Here is an 18759-nt window from a genome sequence, read left to right on the forward strand (position 1 = left end):
CAACCTTTAAAATTAAGAGAAAAGAAAATTACATTAAATTCTCAAGAAAATGAATGGCACTGTATGATTCCAGAAGCAAATACAACTGAAGAGACACAGTGAGAAAAAAGAGAAATTCTACAGGTCAGTTTAGAAATCAGATAAATATGTCAACACAGAGCAGAAGCATGCTCTAGAAAGAACATCCCAAAAGAAGGTTTCTGCCTTGGCCAGCCTATGGCTAACCCAGCAACCATAATGGCAACAGTGAAAGGGGAACAGTCAGAAGAGGATTGTAAAAATTATTCAAGTTTTGATAATGAGAAACTTTGAAGAGAAAATTAATGGGAAAAAATTAATGAGATTTTCACCTTGGAAAAGGAGAGGCCACAGTCCATTAATTATGGTAGCTGAACATTCTCTTTCTAATCCCAGAGGGTCAAAATCAGTCTTACTTATACATAAGGAGGGGTTCCCAATAGGCAGGCTGGTGAACTACTGTAGTAATGGTTAAATAGAGGCCGATGTGTGTGGGGGGGGGAGACAGGGTGGAAATTCAAAGAAGGTGGAAATTCAAAGAAGAGAAGATTTGGGGAGGAAACTGGCTCCAATATTATCTCAAAGTCCCTTCTATCCCTATAATCAATGATTCCTTAATAACTTATTGTACAGCAAAGGTTTATAAAACTCAGAAAACACAGACTAAAGAAAATTACACTATTAAAAATAGGGAAGGCAGAAAATTTTCGCTTCTCCTTTTTAATACCTACGATAATCCTATGTCCTAATTTCAAGTCTTTCTACCCCATGTAGTAATTGCGCTAATATATATGCATCCCAATGGTCAGGAAAATAGAGATGCAGTTCTTTTTTTTTTTAAGATTTTATTTATTTATTCATGATAGACACACACAGAGAGAGAGAGACAGAGACACAGGCAGAGGGAGGAGCAGGCTCCATGCAGGGAGTCTGATGTGGGACTCGATCCTGGCACTCCAGGATCACACCCCGGGCAGAAGGCAGGTGCTTAAACCGCTGAGCCACCCAGGCTGCCCTCTTTTTTTTTTTAATATTTTATTTATTTATTCATGAGAGACACAGGCAGAGGGAGAAGCAGGCTCCGTGCAGGATGCCCAACATGGGACTCGATCCCAGGTCTCCAGGATCACGCCCTGGTCTGAAGGTGGTGCTAAACCGCTGAGCCACCAGGGCTGCCCCTATAAATGCAGTTTTTGACATATTTATGGTCATCTGAGCCTTCACCAAATGGGCCTATCTAAGCAACTTAGCTGTTTTAGTTCTTAAACCTGGCTGTCACCTAATGCCATCAATGTATCTGTGTCTATAAGTCTGATCCCTCTTTTCATTCTCTTAACATCAAAAAGTCAGATAATCTGGCTTATAAGAATTGTTTGTAAACTAAGAGTAAATAGAGAAAAGTATTTAGGTAACACTCTTGAGAATAGAATCACCTGAAGTCCATCTCACTTGAACGATATACTTTGGCAGCTTTCAAAGGCTTTTCTCTGACACCCATGTAATGAGAGACTTTAAGGAAGTCTCTTCCCCTTCCTAAGGGGAGATTCCAACACACCATTAAAACAAAGGCTTTTTTCTTCCCCAATTCCTTCCTAGTAACTGACCATGTTTTAGAGACTCAAAGATGCTAAGTCATTGAAATCAAAAAATTAATTTCTATAATGTCCCACAGTGAAATTCTAAGATGTAAGTAAATACATTTCCCAATATATAGACTGATTCATAAGTTTGTTGTTGCCTCTATTACCCTTCTTTTCCTTGTTAATAATATGATATTAAAAAAATAATATGATATTAGAAGCTACCCTTTATGGAATTCCAACTACCATTATAGGTACTTTATATATATATATATATATATATATATATATATATATATATATATATATTATTTATAATCCTATCACAACAGTATATGGAATAAATATGATCATTATTTTCTAAGAAAACATAGGTAAAGAGGAGCTAAGTAATAATTTCCCTAAGATCCCAGAGCCAGAAAGCACTATAGCAGGGATTCCAATCTGGGTCTATTTCACTCTAAACCCCACCCTCTCTCCACTTTGCAGGCACTTTCTTATCAGGCTGCATCTACTGGATATCAACGCTCTGAGAATATTATATTCCATTTCTCTAATAAAGATAGGATGATATTCTTAATCATTATAATTCAGGTCTCTCAGTCAGACTTAATATGCTTCTACTACCTGAGTTAAAAATCCACCAAAGAAATAACATGAAGAGTTTGCAGTAATAATAGTCCATCTCAAATAAAGTAAATGTGTGCTCATTTAATTTAATGGATATATCATGAAGATACAGTTTTTTGTTAATTTTTAATGGGTCTCTTTCCTTCATATTTGAATAGAAAAAGAGCCATGCATCTGAACAATGCAAGCTGTTAGATCTTGAGGTCAGGGACCAAGTCTTATTCAATTCTATACCTCCAAGGTCTATATATGGTAGACATTCAATACCAGATCATTGATTAAAGATGGAGGCAATGATTATCGACTTCTAAAAATAATATTTTAGGGTACCTGAAACATTTTGAACAGCAAAAAGGATTCCATGTTTCAAAAAAAATGTTTTTGGTCTACAGGTAAACTTCCTACCTCTCGATCCTTGAGTTTCATGGCGAGCACCAACTGATGCCTGTGGTTAGTGAGAGCCTCCCGATAATTTCCTTTGGAGAAGAATGCAGAGCCCAGATTCCCATGAGCTCGGCATTCTCCTGTCTGGTCACCTGAGTTGGATTTTAAAAAAAGATAAAATTTCTCTAAGTTATAGTGTTAATTATAATTTATAATGCCCATCTTAATTTAATTAACAGATTTACTGACTAATATTTTCTTTGTCTTCTTTTAGAAAAGTATTTTCATCTTCTATGAGACTCTCTATAGTAAGTTATGGTACTAGAATTAAATCTCTGGACAGTAACTGTTGTTATAACATACAACTACATTCAAGGACATAGGTATCCTGGAAATTAGAGGTTAAAGACCTTGACACAAACAAGCTATGAGTCATCTCAATGCTCTGCTAATGACCTCTGGTTCTGAACAACCATCAGCTTGTTGATTCAGTCATTTAGCTAAACCTACTATGAAAAATAAAAAATAAAAAATAATAACTAAACCTACTATGATATATTGCTTCTTTACAAGTGTGCTGATGATAGATTTACTATATCTCTTCTCTTACTGCAATGCTGCAAGTCACTGAATAATCACTGTAACAATGATCATAATCATAAGCCACACTTATTTTACAAATGAGGAAATGGTAGCACAGAGAGGTGAGGCAACTTACAGAAGATCATATGTCTAGTAAGTAGCAGAGCCAGGATTCTAAACTCAGCCATCTAGCCCCACAGGCCACACTCAACCACTGCACTGTACTATTACCTCTAACAAAATGCTGATGCATTCTATGGTAAGCAAAAATTAAAATTAAGATGAGAGATTCACCCATCAATACTATCATTTGGGATATTAGATCTGTGAGCCCAAATCTCTGAAGAGGGCAATGAATATGTTAATCCACATATCTTGGCCTTTCGGGAGCTTTGGTATTTTGTTATAAGAAAGGCCCTAAGTACTCTAAAACACAATATTCTAGAGACACACTCACTTTTCATTGCATATGTTATTCCCATCCATGTCAGGTTAATCAGCCTTTTTATTTTCCTTTCTGTACTGAAATAAAAGACAGAAGCCACCCTACCTAAGGTCTTGGCTACATCCAAGTCCTGTTGCATGTATCCGGTACTCTTCTCTGTGTTTCCAAGAGACCAGTAAGCACTGCTCAGGGCAGAGAAAACAGAACCTCTCAGTTTGAGGCTGCAGGTGCCAATCTTGAGAGCAGCTTCTAAGACAACCACAGAGGCCCCATGATGGCCAGCTGTCAGGAGTTCCTGTCCAACCACAGACACAACCACAAAGGGGCTCTTGTCCAGTTTCATTTTCTGAAGCTGCTGATAAGTGGGCTCGAGGGAATCTGGGGGAAAAAAGAAGGAAACAAGAGAACATATATGATATACAAAACAATCTTTTATAGTATGCTCTAGAAGCAAATGTGTATCATATCTCTTATGGACCATTTCAAATATAAGTTCCTCAACCTTTAATCCAGCACCACTCTCAGTGTCCACCTATCCATAGGATTCCATAACCCCACCCTCAGTCTGGTAGGTAACCTCCTTCTCCCCACTGCACATGCTTAAGCCACATTCACCTTCCCTTCTGGTCTTTGAGTATGACATATCACTTTCCTTGAATAATTCTCCTCCTCTGTCCTGCTGTCCTCTCAAAATCTTACAAGCACATCCCTCAGGTTCTGACTTCACCATATGGTATCCTCAGGCTCTCCAGCCTATCTGATTTCTTGTACCTAAATTTCTGCTGCATTTTTATAGAAAGTATTGCAGTTTGACCCTTAACCATTTTAGAATTATTCCACGTGTGTTCATTTTGAAGACATTTCCCCAGCTAAATCTGAAGACTGCTATAGAATGTTTAATGCTTTAAAATAATTCCATAGTAACTGGCACAACATGGGCATCAAATTGAAAATGAGCAATTTCTGGGGCATTGGGTGGCTCAGTCTTAGGTTAAGCATCTATCTTCAGCTCAGGTCATGATTCCAGGATCCTGAGATTGAGCCAGGCAGATTGGGCTCTCTGCTCAGTGGAGAGTCTGCTTCTTCCTCTCCCTCTGCTCCTCTCCTTGGCTTGTGCATGTTCTCTCTCTCTCTCAAATGAATAAATAAAACCGTACCAACAAAACAAAACAAAACACCAAACTCGCCATTACCACATAGGTGATAGTCCCTAACACATCTGGTGTTCAAAAAATGTTTGTTCAATCTGAATCTGAATGACTGATTAATAAAACTCCAACTACCTTTTCCCTGGAAAATGCAATAAAAGAAGCTCTCCCAACAAAATCACCATCATCCTCACTGCAACCCAGTATCTACTGCTGCTTCTAAGACCAGTATGACCAAATAAAAAAGTATTACCAGTTTTTGTTGTGGTGACAAATGAAACCATTAAAAAAATCATCTGAATTTGCTAAGGAAAGAAAGAAAACAAAATTAATGTTGATCTCATTTTATTTTCATATGGTATCTGGAAAGGATACAGACTAAGAGTCAGAAAGCCACAGAGATTCTTTCTACCTGAAGCTAGGTTTGAATGTGATGACCTCTAAGTGCCTTCTCCCCCTTCTCTCATTTTTTTAAAGACAATTGCAGAGTCACCGACTATAACTTTACAATGATGCGGCATTTACAACACATTTGTTAGCTTTACTGAAAAACTATTTCACATTAGTTGTTCCACTGTGCATATGTTAAAAAAAAAAAAACTATTAAAAAGCTGGTCTCTTTAAATCTTGAATATCTCAGCCAATGGTACTGCATTAACATGTAATTTTTACAATTTATGACTTTGAATTTCAACTCTACACTGAGGAGCTCTCGTCTGAATCAACATTACCACAGAAACCTCGAAACCTACTGATGCCTAAAGCATTTTTCCCCTTCAATCAGATCACTAAACAGAGAACAAAGAACATTTTTATACCTGTCAAGATGCAAGTGCACATAGTACCAGTAAACACTAGCCAACCAGTAAGGTTAAATACAGGCACAAGAACTCAGGAATTACTAGAATAGAAAACAACAGTACCATACTGAAATAAATGTGAGCAGAATTTGGTGGTACCCACTGCTGGGTTTGGCTGCCAATGATGATCACATTAGCATCCCACCAGTCAATTAGCAGAAGCAAAAATAACAGAATTTCGCAGCTAAAAAGACCTTGAAAATACCCATTTTAGATGTGGTGAATCTAAGTATTTAAATGATTCACTCAAGGTCAGACAGCTTGGGACAGAACCGAGACAAGAACCTCGTTGCAGAGCTCTAAGTCTAGGCTCTGATACCATACCGGGCAAAATTCTTATTGTTGACAAAAATAAAAATAAAAAAATCAATCCTCACTGGTTATAAGTAGAAAAGAAGTGCACAAAAAAAAAAAAAAAAAAAAAAAAAGAAGTGCACTGAGGAGCTACTGCCAAGAGTGAAAAAGCAGACCTCCAGACCCTCAGTCAAAATCATGCCACAAAACCTCCATAATGAAAGCAACATGACTGTCGCAACTAAACACAGGACACCACAGCTTTCACTGCTGCCTCCATCACTATTGAATGGCACCATTAGAAAACAGATGTCATGACTGCCAAAAAACACCACCAGAACAAATTCTGTGCTATCCTTTCTTTTTTGAACCTTGACTCAAAGGTGGGTTGCAGCTGCAAAGGAGAATGGGAAAATTAGGATCTGAAGGCAAGAGGCCGAAGTAGGACATAGGGAATTCCCAAAACAGGAAGAGTGTTCAGACACTCAGAGCCAAAATGATCAATAGCCAACAAAGATACCATGCTCACCTGGTGACTTTTTTTAACTGTAGCAATCATGGCCAAGTTCAAAAAAAGGAGCCCTCTTTTTTTTTTTTTTTTAAAGATTTTTATTTATTTATTCATGAGAGATGCAGAGAGAGAGAGGCAGAGACATAGGCAGAGGGAGAAGCAGGTACCATGCAGGGAGCCCAATGTGGGACTCGATCTTGGAACTCTGGGATCATACCCTGAGCCAAAGGCAGATGATGCTCAACCGCTGAGCCACCCAGGTGTCCCAAAAAAGGAGCCTTCTAAATGAGCCTCTAAAACTACACGAAGGTAGAAAGAAAAGAGAACAGTGCCACAATTAGAGGACTGGAAATACCTGGAAGACTACCCCTGCAAAAGAAAGAAATATTCAATTGTACAAATTTTCACTAAATAAAAATGAAGTTGAAGGAACAAGAGGTAAAAGAACAAATTTCCATTTTCAGTATATAGGAAAGAGACTATAAATACATTAACAGATAAATTAAATGCAATCTCAAATGCAGTACATGTTATAAGAGTTTGGAAAAGGGGACAACTATTAAGGGTTGTCAGAAATCTTCATGGAAACATAACTTGATTTCTTAAAGAAAGGGTAGATAGGACTTAGACAAGTCTTCGCTTTGTTTCTGAAAGTAGAGGGTATTTTAGGCAGAAATTCTGTTCTAAACAAAGGTGCCAGAAGAAGATAGGTACATGAATTGATAGACAATGGAGAATAGGCCAGCTTGAAGGGACCAGAGATTATTATAAGGAAGAAAGCAGATGTGGAATAATAGAGAAAATATCCAGCCAAAGACAAGAGATCTGGATTTCAAAGCCGCACAGCCTCAATCTCCTCACTTTGTCAAATGTACAGATTGTGATTCTGGTGATAGTTACATAAATCTATACATCCTATAGATATGTATATGTCTATACATATTTGTGTACATGTATGCATAAACATATACACGCATATACATGTGTGTATATCTATGTGCACAGATATATATGTGCACAGAAAAGTACACAAAAGTCTATTTCACCTATTGTAAATTTAAATTTTTGATGTCAAATTTCTCTGCTCTCAGCTGTAAATATGTCTCATTGGCCCACACTCACTAGTCAGAAGCTCCAGTTAGCAGGTATACATGCTTTTGACACTAAAAGTGGTAGGACAAGTTTTTTTTTTTTTTATGTATTAAAAATATAGGCTAGATTAGCTCTCTCTGAGATTCTTTCCAACTCTACTATTCTATTCCTCTAATTCCTATTCTAGAGTAAATAGGCTATTAGCATAGGGACTAATTTTGTGATTTTATCAGGCTAGGTGAAACAGATTTGACAGCCTGTAGCTGTTAAGAGGTTTTTCTTTCTAGAAACTATGCATGATATATGAAATAGCCAATGTTAAACCAACTCCGTAAGAATGTAGAGGTCCTCTGCAACATTCACTGAATACCATTTATGTGCTTTCAAAATGTATAGGCTTTAAGAATTTAAAATGAACGAAGTCACACTACCTGACATTTGAAGAGCTTGTTGGAATGTAGTAGAGACTATTAATAAACAATCTCATTCAGCTAAGAGATATATTATATTTTATCAGTTCTGAGATATACATTTATTCACATATTAACATTCTTAGATTTGGGATTTAATATCCTTAAACATGGTGGTGCCTCACAGTGATCTGTCACTTCTATATTTAAATGGTTCCAACAGAGCTCTTTCAGTTTATATAAAATAAAAAGTTAAATGACAAGAAAGAATTCTGTCATTAAACATCAGCATTTTTTTAGTAATATATAAAATAATAATACAACTCTCAATCCAGAATTCTTAGCATTGGTAGGATGCACTATGGGTCCCCAACAGAGCAAAGTGCTGACTCCACCCATATAGGTCTAGGAATGCTTTCCAGAGGAAGTAAACATCTAAATAGAAATTGAAGATATAAGAAACCAGTGTTTTCCAGGAACTGCAGGTTGTTTTAGTTGGGGGTATCTTGGAGATGAGAATGAAAGAGAGGAAAGATCTCTTATACTAAGGAGGCTGACCTCTACCCCATAAGCAATGGGGAAAATAGAATTATGAATAAGAGAATGACCAATCAGACTTACATTTTAGAAAAATTCATTCTGGGAAGAAAGCAAAACATGGACTGGTTTAGGAAAAATAAAAGCCACGAAAACCAGTTAGAAGCAAAGTCCTGAACTTTCAATGACAAAACAAATGGAGAACGAAGGATACATTTCAGACATAGTTAGAATTAAAAAATTTTATAGAATTTGAGGAATAAATGCATTTAATAGACACAGTGCCTTATACCAAAGAAATGTTACTCTACTCACGTCTCCCATGGATCACCTTCAAGGTAATTAACGTTTTTACAGACTTCAATTTGTCTACAATGCTATGAAGACCTGGAGCCTTCCAAGCTACCCTTGTAACATTTCCATACATACATGATTTTAAAAGCTTCAGTTTTCCTAAAAACCTGGTAATACCACTACCAATTATTCTTGGACACATCACTAAAATAGAGTACTGCATTGCAAATCCAGAAGACTGACAGAAACAATTATGAAATGAATCTCCAAACAGTGGTCCAAAGAGAGAACAGCAACTAATAAAACGTAAGGAAGTGGGACTCTTGGGTGGCTCAGCAGTTGAGCGTCTGCCTTCAGCTCGGGACATGATCCTGGGGTCTGGGATGGAGTGCCCCATCAGGCTCCCTCCAGGGAACCTGCTTTTCCCTTGCCTATGTCTCCACCTCTCTCTCTGTGTCTCTCATGAATAAATAAATAAAATCTTAAAAAAAAAAAGTAAGCAAAGTATTATGAGGGTAAAGTACTCCCAAAAAAACAAAATTTAGAGGTAAGTTTCCTAACATTCATTTAATTTTAATTTTCACCTTTTCTTAGGTTAATTCCTTAAAGAGGCAACTAAATTAAAAACCACTTGGCTTGTCACAAAAGGAAAACTATCGTATGATTCCACTGATATGAGGTACCTAGAGTAGTTAAATTCACAGAGACAGAAAATAGCATGGTAGTTGCCATGAGCTGGGGGGAGAGGAAATAGAGAGTTATTATTTAATGGGTACAGAGTATTAATTTGGGAAGATAAGAAAGTTCTGGAGATGGATGGTGGTGATGGTTGCACAACACTGTAGATGGACGTAATGCCACTGAATTATATAATTTTAAAAAATAGTTAAAATGGTCAATTTTATGTTACACATATTTTACCACCATTAGAAAACTTTTGTTTTATACAAAAAAGTAAAATTTAACCCTCCTCAAAAAAAGAAAAAAGAAAGAAAAACAACTGACATGTTTAGCACTTTGTCTAAGCCACTCACTTCACATTTTCCCAGGCATGTCTATATATAGTTCCAAAAGGATTAAAAAGCCTTCCATAGATATAAAGGTAGAAAATATTGAAGCCAGAAATGAGTAGAAAGTAAGGATAAAAAAAAAAAAAAAAAAAAACTCAGCATACAGACAGGCAGACTATAAGCCCCAGCCCATTTCCTAAAGATGGCCAGGACATTGGGCTCTATCCTTCACAGAAGACAAAGCAAAAGGATAAAGATCATTTCTAAAATTCCCAGACCTTCTAAATAAAAATACAGCAACAGTCAGGAGAAATGCAGCCTTTCCTGGCACTGGGGGCTGAGACAAAGTTCTCCAGTGAGTGCTCAGCAAGAGGACCACATGTATGGTGTGGTATTCGTTCCACACCCACAGCACTGTGCCTGTCATAAATATAAGAGCAGGATTAACAGTGCTTCTATGCGTGCTCCTCAGTGAGAAGTGCATGACACTGAAGCAGGGAAGGTCATGGGCAAGGGCCAGCTTATGCCTTGTAGTGATGGATTCTCAAAACAATATACTGTCATTTCCCTCTTACAGGTAAGGACTGAGGTATAGAGAAAGGAAACAACCTTGCTCAGTCGGAGAAACAGCAAATGGCAGCACTGGGATTAGATTCCAATCTTTTTTTAAAATAACATTTCAGAAACAGGCCTCCTGTGAAGTGACTGCCACCTAAAAGAAAATCAGAGGGAAAGAATTCTCCAAGGGTGGGTGGCAATTAGGCAAATAAAAGGTGAGCCCCAAGTTGACCCTGAGAGAAAAGCTTATACATTCAACAGCCATTTTCCATCAGCACTCCATAAAATTAGCTTCCCTGGAACCTCTGGAGCTAGTAGAAACACCACGACAGGTGATAGCCCATAAATGTAATAGTCTTTAGATTACCGAATTAACAGGAGGAGAGAAAATATACACAAGAGAACCCTCAGCAAGAAGCAGCCCTGGCGCCTTTAGAGGAACGAATAAAGGTAAACTCAATCTCACTTTGTAATTATATTATTGAATTTGGTTGGCAGTAGTACTATGCTATACCATGCAAATTTGCATAAACATTTATAAGATACAATGAGCTGAAATTGCTGAAAGGCTATCAGAAAAGGAGAAATGGAAAACAGTAAAAGGATAACTTGAGAGGTCATGAAAAAGCATATCATTTTACATTTATACTTATTTTTATGTTTTCATTAATGATCTAAGGAAATAAACACTATATATAAGGATGTAAATATATCTACAGGAATAGTTTAACTGATATCTTGGTTGGTGACACAAGTAAAACCATAATGATTTAATAAAGTAAAACAGACAATTCAGTTAGCAATATAAGCAACAACATATCAAGTAACAAAATATCAAGTAAAAAAATCCAGTAAGTTTCAATATGGATAAATATAACATATGTATTTGGGAACGAAGACATATTGATGTAGGTTGGCCCTACCTTTAAAAAAAATGAAATCTTGAAACTTCTCCAAAAGGTCAAACCACAAGGATGCTGTGCATATCACTGGAGCTTTGTTTCCTTATAGAAGTACCTGGACTAGGGAGCTTCCTCTGTTGCATTTAAGAATTACAAAACAAAACAATTTATACAACAGATCAGACCTATATGTAAAGCGACCAAACTGCACAGCTATGCAACAATAGCAGGAACTTAGAAAGCTGCAGGAGGCTAAAATAAACAGTGGGTAAAAAATGGGCAGCAATGATGACAGATTTTGTGAATTACAACCATATGACAAAAAGAGAGGTCATTAAGATGTGAGATGATGCACAGAACAACACCGTGCAAAGCAACCGCCTCTATAAAATGTTGATAAGAGAAGCCCACCTGGAATAGACACAGTGGTAAAGGCAATGCTAAAAATAAATGAAATAAATCAAATTGCCTTAAGGAAAGAGAAGAAAATATTGAAGTGTTCCAGGCACCTGTAAGATGCAGCTTTCTCCAGGGTCAGCCTTAGGTCACTCAGTATAAGATGGGAAAGAACATGGCACAGAAAACCCTAAGGGGGACAGCAGCATTGAACTATTTCTCGCAGTGCAGGGAAGATTTCCTTACATTTATCTAAACAAATTGCTTCAAAGGCAAAATGGTAAGTATGATTCTGCTGATCTCAACACATTCACTCCAGTATTCTAAGGCAGCAGCAGAAACACCTCAGAATAAAGAAGTGATATCTTCATGAACTAAATAAAAAAAAAAAAAATGCTCCATGTAAATTGCTTGCAGAAGGATATAGGGAAAGAATGAGAAAATGCCAGAAAACGGCAAGGAGAGACAGATTGATTTTTGTTGTTGTTGTCCACTTCCCCCCCACAAGCCCTGCAGCTCCAAAGCACATCTGCTCTAAGTCAGAGTTTATTAACAGCAGGTCCCCCAGTGGGAAAAGCCATTTGGTTCCTACAAGTAAAGACTCAGCTTTGTATGGGGTTATAAAATCACATGAGGAGAGATTTCCTTATCACTTTTTTTTTAAACATGCAACCTTCAACTTTCAGGAAAACATTTTTCATAGCTAGAAATCACCAAGAGACTATAGGAGTCCCATTTAGTTCATCAAACTTTTACTTAGCCAAGTACTGTACTAGTCAATATATTAAAACTATAAAGTCACAAATATGTTTCAAAACTAGATAAAATGTCTAATGATGTTGCCATCAAAATTTTTAGGTTCATTCAAAAACATGCCATTTCAGAGACAAAACAGAGTTCTGTTTGACATAATCTAATATGGAACATTATTAGCTGTCTGCCTTAGTGTCTCCATCCCTGCAAAGATGGTAACTGTTATACCCTCTCAGCCCAACCTGTCTAAGAGCTGCCACAAAAATTGATGTCCTCAAAGTGAAGCCAATCAGTTTTGGCCCTTAGAACTCTTCCAACCTCCAGTACTACTTTCAATCCACTGTTCTTCCAGAATACCTATTGGTATGAAACAGAAGTAACAACCATATAACTAGTGTCTGTCTTTTCTCTTTCAATTCAATATAATCTTTTCATGTTCCTCTGAAAAATGTTACACACAGCCTTACAGTCAGGTCCATATTTCCTTTCCTGAAATATCAGAAAGCCTAATATATTCTCTTATTTGATTTTTTCTAGATGGCATATTGGTCCAACTGAGCAAATCAATTTACTTATAGAGCTATTGTGATTTAGAAGTCTAGAATCTTAGAACCATTTTTTTAAAAAAGTAATCTTTAGATAGCCCTAAAATCCAGAGAAGTTAATTCATTCACACACATTCATATAGTTAATGAGAAATTAAAAAATATAACCCAGGTCCATAAGCTTCTGGGCTGGTGGCCTTACTACTATCCTATTTCACCTCATTAACATCAGCTATTGACAGTGATTCTTGATCTTCCTTTGTGGAAAATACAGAATCTTAGCAAATTTGATAACCTATCATTTCTCAGTGCCTGAGTCCAAAGTCTTCAAAGGCTAGAAATGCCCTACTTTAAATTACTGTCATATGAAATACTTTCATCATATTTACCTCTCATGGGAGATTTCATGGCAGCTTCTACCATCCCCACCAGAAGCTGGAGACTCTTGGGGTCCTGAGCCAGTCCAGATGCAAAGGCTGCCAGGGCATCGGCATGACGTCCGAGGTACTGGAGGGCAACACCCTGTCGGAAGTATGCCTGGAAATACAGAAAAAATAATGCATGTTTTACTTATACATTATGCTCCAAGAAGGCATGTAGTGATTCTTGATTACAAAAACTGGTCAGCAGACAAGTTTTAATTAATTAATTAATTTTTATTTAGTTCATGGAGATTGTCTTGGTTCAAAAACCCAGTAATCAATTCTGATTTCTTCCAATATCATAAAATGTAAGCATTACTTCTTTCAAGAAAATTTTATTTAAAACTTTTGCTCTTTTCACTTTTAGAACATTTATTAATTCTACCACATTCATTGGCATTTATTTACAAATTGCTTTTCTAAAATTATTTTTAAAATATTTTTTTATCCTATCTTTAACAACATAAGCTCTTCAAAGACAGGTATTTAAAAAAAAAGACAGGTATTTGAAGATTTCTTTATGTCTCACCAAAGTATCTGGCATAATGCAATATAAATGAGAGACACTCAAATTCCACTTATTTCAAATTTTCCCCTTTTACATAATTTTTTAAAAAGATTTTATTGATTTATTCATACGAGACACAGAGAGAGAGGCAGAGACACAGGCAGAGGGAGAAGCAGGCTTCATGCAGAGAGCCCGACGTGGGACTTGATCCTGGGTCTCCAGGATCACACCCTGGGCCGAAGGCAGCGCTAAACCGCTGAGCCACCCAGGCTGCCCAAATTTTCCCCTTTTATATATTAAAGAGAAAAATCAATGTATGATGGTTATTAAGATAATTTTAATAATGATAAAAGATGGTTACATTTAATATGGTGTTTCAGACATAATATTTAAAAGTTGTTATCTAAAATATGTGTGCTTCACTCAGAAGCAAAATATGATTATTGTCCTCCAGGTTCTTTAATTGGATTAGTTTAAAAACTAGTATGACCAACTCGAATTAAAAGAAAACATCCAAAAAAAAAAAAAAAAAGAAAACATCCTTCCTTCCAGATCATTGCAGAAAGGACCAGAAAATTAATAAAATATTTACATTTTAGAATAGTCTTAAGACATGCAGTTTGTTTTCAAGTACACAGAGTAAAAAGAAGTAAATGAACAAAGTATTACTAATATATAACTACCAAAGGATCTTGTATCTGATTAAATGATACATTAAAATGACATTAATACACTCCTTGCTTATATGACATCTGTTTCTAAAATAGTTGGCCTCCTATTCCACTTAAATAACCTTATAATATGTTTATAACACACACTCAACTTTTTCAGTCCAATATACTTTGAAATTGTCACAAATTGTATTCATGGGATCTAAATGAAGTTTCAATCAACTCCTAAAACTGCCACTCAATAAACTTAATATATAATTTTATTATTTTATATTACATACACAGAGAGCACTGTTCATGTACACAAAACATATGTACTTACCTTATCTTATTTCATTTTTATAACTCCCTGCTGAAGTAATTTAAGATAGGTAATACTATTAAGTGTTTCTATTAAGAAACAATCCATAAACAGAATGAATACTCAATTATGGGCTATTCAGATTTCTATTAGTTTAAACCACCAGCAGCTGTTAAAACTCAGATCCTAGTAAGACAATAACCTGTAAATGCACTTTTATTACTAATTCATAAGATCACTTCCTTTCAATGGACTCAGCCACTGTTTTAATCTTTAATGTCTTTATAGACATTTGTCACTATCCTTTTCATGTCACATTTTAGGTGATTTCTATAACCCGGGAGGCAATATCTACCACATTCCAACTAAAAATATAGTTTAGTTTAATATAGCATTTCTAGAAAATATAAACTTAAAAAGTATATCTATTTATATTATACATATATACAGATATATACCAAATATCTGTGAATTATTATTATTATTTATGGAGAGATAAAAAATGTCTACAGTTTTGATTTCAGGTATACATTTTAAGAAACACAAAAATCTATTGTGGCAATCATTTCTATTACAATTACAATACATGTAAGCCAAATCATGCTATACATCTTCAACTTATATAGTGCTGTTACTCCAATAAAACTGGGAGGAAAACACAAAAATCTAATGAGTCTCAATGAATTTGGTAATTTCTTGTATATTTAAAATGAAACCTTATCATTCATTATCAGAAGAACAACTCCTTTCCCTGTCTGACAATGAAATCACTGAAAAGTATGGTTTATCTATTCCGTCTAGGTAGGCAAAGTTCAGGGGTTCTTTAAGATTTTATTTATTCATGAAAGACACAGGCAAAGGGAGAAGCAGGCTCCATGCTGGGAGTCTGATGTGGGACTTAATCCCGGGACTCTGGGATCACGCCCTGGGCTGAAGGCAGGCGTTAAACCGCTGAGCCACCCAGGGATCCCCCAAAGTTCAGTGTTAAATGCAAGTCAGGGTCTCAAGCTTACACAGCAGTTACACAAGAACAGTGTGTGTGTTTTGTTTTCTTAGGGCATTCAGAAATGGGATGAGAAAAGGTACAACTTGGTTAAGCTGCCCACAATCCTGGCTTCCTTTCTTCAAAAGATTTTGAAAAGAGATATAGGAGAGAAAGCTCAAAGGTCTCCCTTGGTCCTCCTTTATGCTCCCTCAGGAACCCCCAACTCAACTCTATAAGATTTCCTCAATTAAAAGCTTAGTTGTATCCCTGTCAAAACATAAGCATAGGGCAGCCCGGGTGGCTCAGCGATTTAGCACTGACTTCAGCCCAGGACGTGATCCTGGAGATGCGTCTCACGTCAGGCTCCCTGCATGGAGCCTGCTTCTCCCTCTGCCTGTGTCTCTGCCTCTCTCTCTGTCTCTGTGTCTCTCATGAATAAATAAATAAAATATTTTTTAAAAAACATAAAAAAATAAAAAAATAAACATACATAATTAGTTCAAACTCTGACAAACCCCTGTTCCACACTCATAGATTGGGACTCTGCCAACTTTTCCATACAATATTTACTGCATATACATACTGATATACAATTTACTGCATAAATTAATTATCTATACTTTTGTGAGAGAAATGCCTCTATGGAGTTCAACTGATGGTGATAAAACACGGACTGTAGTTTACTATGATAGAATAAAAAGAATTTAGCACAGTGTGCCTGACACAAAGTACACAATAAATTTTGATCATAAGTTAATGAGAAAAGAATCACAATAGGAATACAAAATTATAGATCGACAGAATATAAGGGGAGCCCAATAAATATTTCAAATATCCTATTATCAATATAACATGATTCAATTCCTATCATTGCTTCATTCACTCCTCCTCTGCTCCCTAAAAGACTGTTTGCAACTGGGAACTCACTACTTTAAGGCTCCTAGACAAAATTTGATCCACCTGACTAAAACAAATTAGTATTATCAGGTCTTGGGAGATGCAGCAGCCACTCACAGGATCCTCTGCTAGCCTTTTCCAAAGTGATGGTCAAAATGTGGTGAAATTCACAGCTGTTTACCATAGCTTCAAGAGAACTGATGTGATCTGCCTTGGCCTATCTGCTTCTCCCCTATTGGTTCCTGCTACCAATTTTTCTCTCACCATCATAGGTTTCACAGGAAGCTATTTCATCTGGGAAAGGAGCACATTTTGATCATTTAAGATTGAGCAGAGGCAGTATATGTGCAGCATGATAAGCAAACGTGGGGCCCATGGCACAATGTTGAACACTTGGTGCCCAGGCAACCTCTGCAAACCTCTCGCATACACCACATTCTAGCCACAGGTTATGCAACAGGTGGAGAAGGAAAAGCAACGTGGATTCACTACTGAGAGTACCCATCCCCTGAGAACAATGGTTTTAACCTGAACCTTTAGTGAAGAAGAGAAACTTGAAGGGAGTTAGTGAATACACTGGACTAAAAGTGGGGTGCCTAGAGTTTCAAGTGTTGCAGTCATTTACCACAAAGAACCCTCAATGAATGAAAAAAAAAAAAAGAACCCTCAATGATTATTCCGCACATGCTACTAAACAACCTCACAAATAATACAAATACAACTGGGTTATAAGTTTCCATACTTCCTTCCATTAACATTACCTAAAAATCTACAGCACCAGGCACTGTGATGTATACCATAAATAAAAAGAAACAGTCAGGACTCTTACCCTCAAGCAACTCACAGTCCATAGGGGAAATATTAAAAAAAAAAAACAAAAAACAAAACTCTGAATGTCTTGACTGCTACCTTCAGTAACTGCTTATTAATAGTAAGGTTTGGTAATATTTCAGCAATAATAATGTAACCAGCAGTAATAATGACCAAAGAGTTTATGCCCTATTGTTGAAACTGTTAGTATTTGCTTTTTATTATGTGGCCATTCCTCTCATTTCAGAGAGTTCGCAATGGACTGAATGTTTGTGTCCCTCCAAAATTAGTATGTTGAAACCTAATCCCCACTGTGATGGAGGTGGAGTTTTAGGGAGGTCATGAGAGTGGAGCTCCATGAATGAGATTCGTGCTCTTATAAAAGAGAACCAAGAGGTCCCTCTTATTCTTCTGCCATGTGAGGACACAGCAAGGAGATGGCCTATCTATTCACTAGGAAGTGAGCCCTTACCATACACCAAATCTGCTGTCACCTTGATCTTGGACTTCTCAATGAGAAATAAATGTCTGTTGTTTAAGCCACCTGGTCTATGGTATTTTGTTATAACAGTCCAGATGGACTAAAACAGGTTTAAAGTACGAACACTCAAAGACTAAATAAACTTGGGAAGTAGTAAGCTCTTCACCCTCCAAGCATCTCTGGAAGCAACGAAGGACCTGACCTGGAAGCCTTTACTTTCAACATTCCATTTGTGGTTTCCAATTCTAAAATATCACTAAACTCGGTAATAACATAACATCCTACTCTCTCACAGCTCAAATGAGTGATGAGGTAAATTACTATGCTCATGGGTACATGTATATATATAAGACATAAAATATAGAACAAATACATGTAATATGTAATGCTACATAACATTGTGTTTGCTTACATATAGAGTCTATTAGTTCAAGCATTCACAAATATTCTTTCAGTTAATCTGTACTTCCTCATACTTTAATATTCTTCATGTCTTTCACTGTTTGAAGATTTTTACATTTTCTAAAGAATATATCTATAACATGGTGATATACCTGCTAACCAATCATACCACTGCTACCACCTCATTGCCATCTTTTTCAAGAGTGTTTAAAAATTACGTAACTATTTTACTGAATTTTCCCTTATTATTTTATTTAAAAATGAGTAGAAATGGGAAAAATAGGAATGCCAATTCTCATTTTTAAAAAGCAACAGTATTAATCTATAATTTAA

At 36.4% G+C, this 18759-nt stretch overlaps 1 protein-coding gene across 4 annotated transcripts in view; it reads right to left on the reverse strand.

The window, feature by feature from the left end:
- TTC28 (tetratricopeptide repeat domain 28) overlaps positions 1 to 18759 on the reverse strand; it is a 623568-nt gene that overhangs the window by 294811 nt on the left and 309998 nt on the right. For all 4 annotated transcript variants that reach the window (XM_077874163.1, XM_077874162.1, XM_077874165.1 and 1 more), the window contains 3 exons: positions 13339 to 13486; positions 3745 to 4017; positions 2634 to 2764 (listed from right to left, as the gene is read on the reverse strand). In XM_077874163.1, the coding sequence (XP_077730289.1) occupies positions 2634 to 2764; positions 3745 to 4017; positions 13339 to 13486 (552 nt within the window). The remainder of the gene's footprint in view (positions 1 to 2633; positions 2765 to 3744; positions 4018 to 13338; positions 13487 to 18759) is intronic.

Source organism: Canis aureus, chromosome 27, assembly GCF_053574225.1.
Source record: "Canis aureus isolate CA01 chromosome 27, VMU_Caureus_v.1.0, whole genome shotgun sequence".
In the NCBI taxonomy this organism is placed as follows: domain Eukaryota; kingdom Metazoa; phylum Chordata; class Mammalia; order Carnivora; family Canidae; genus Canis; species Canis aureus.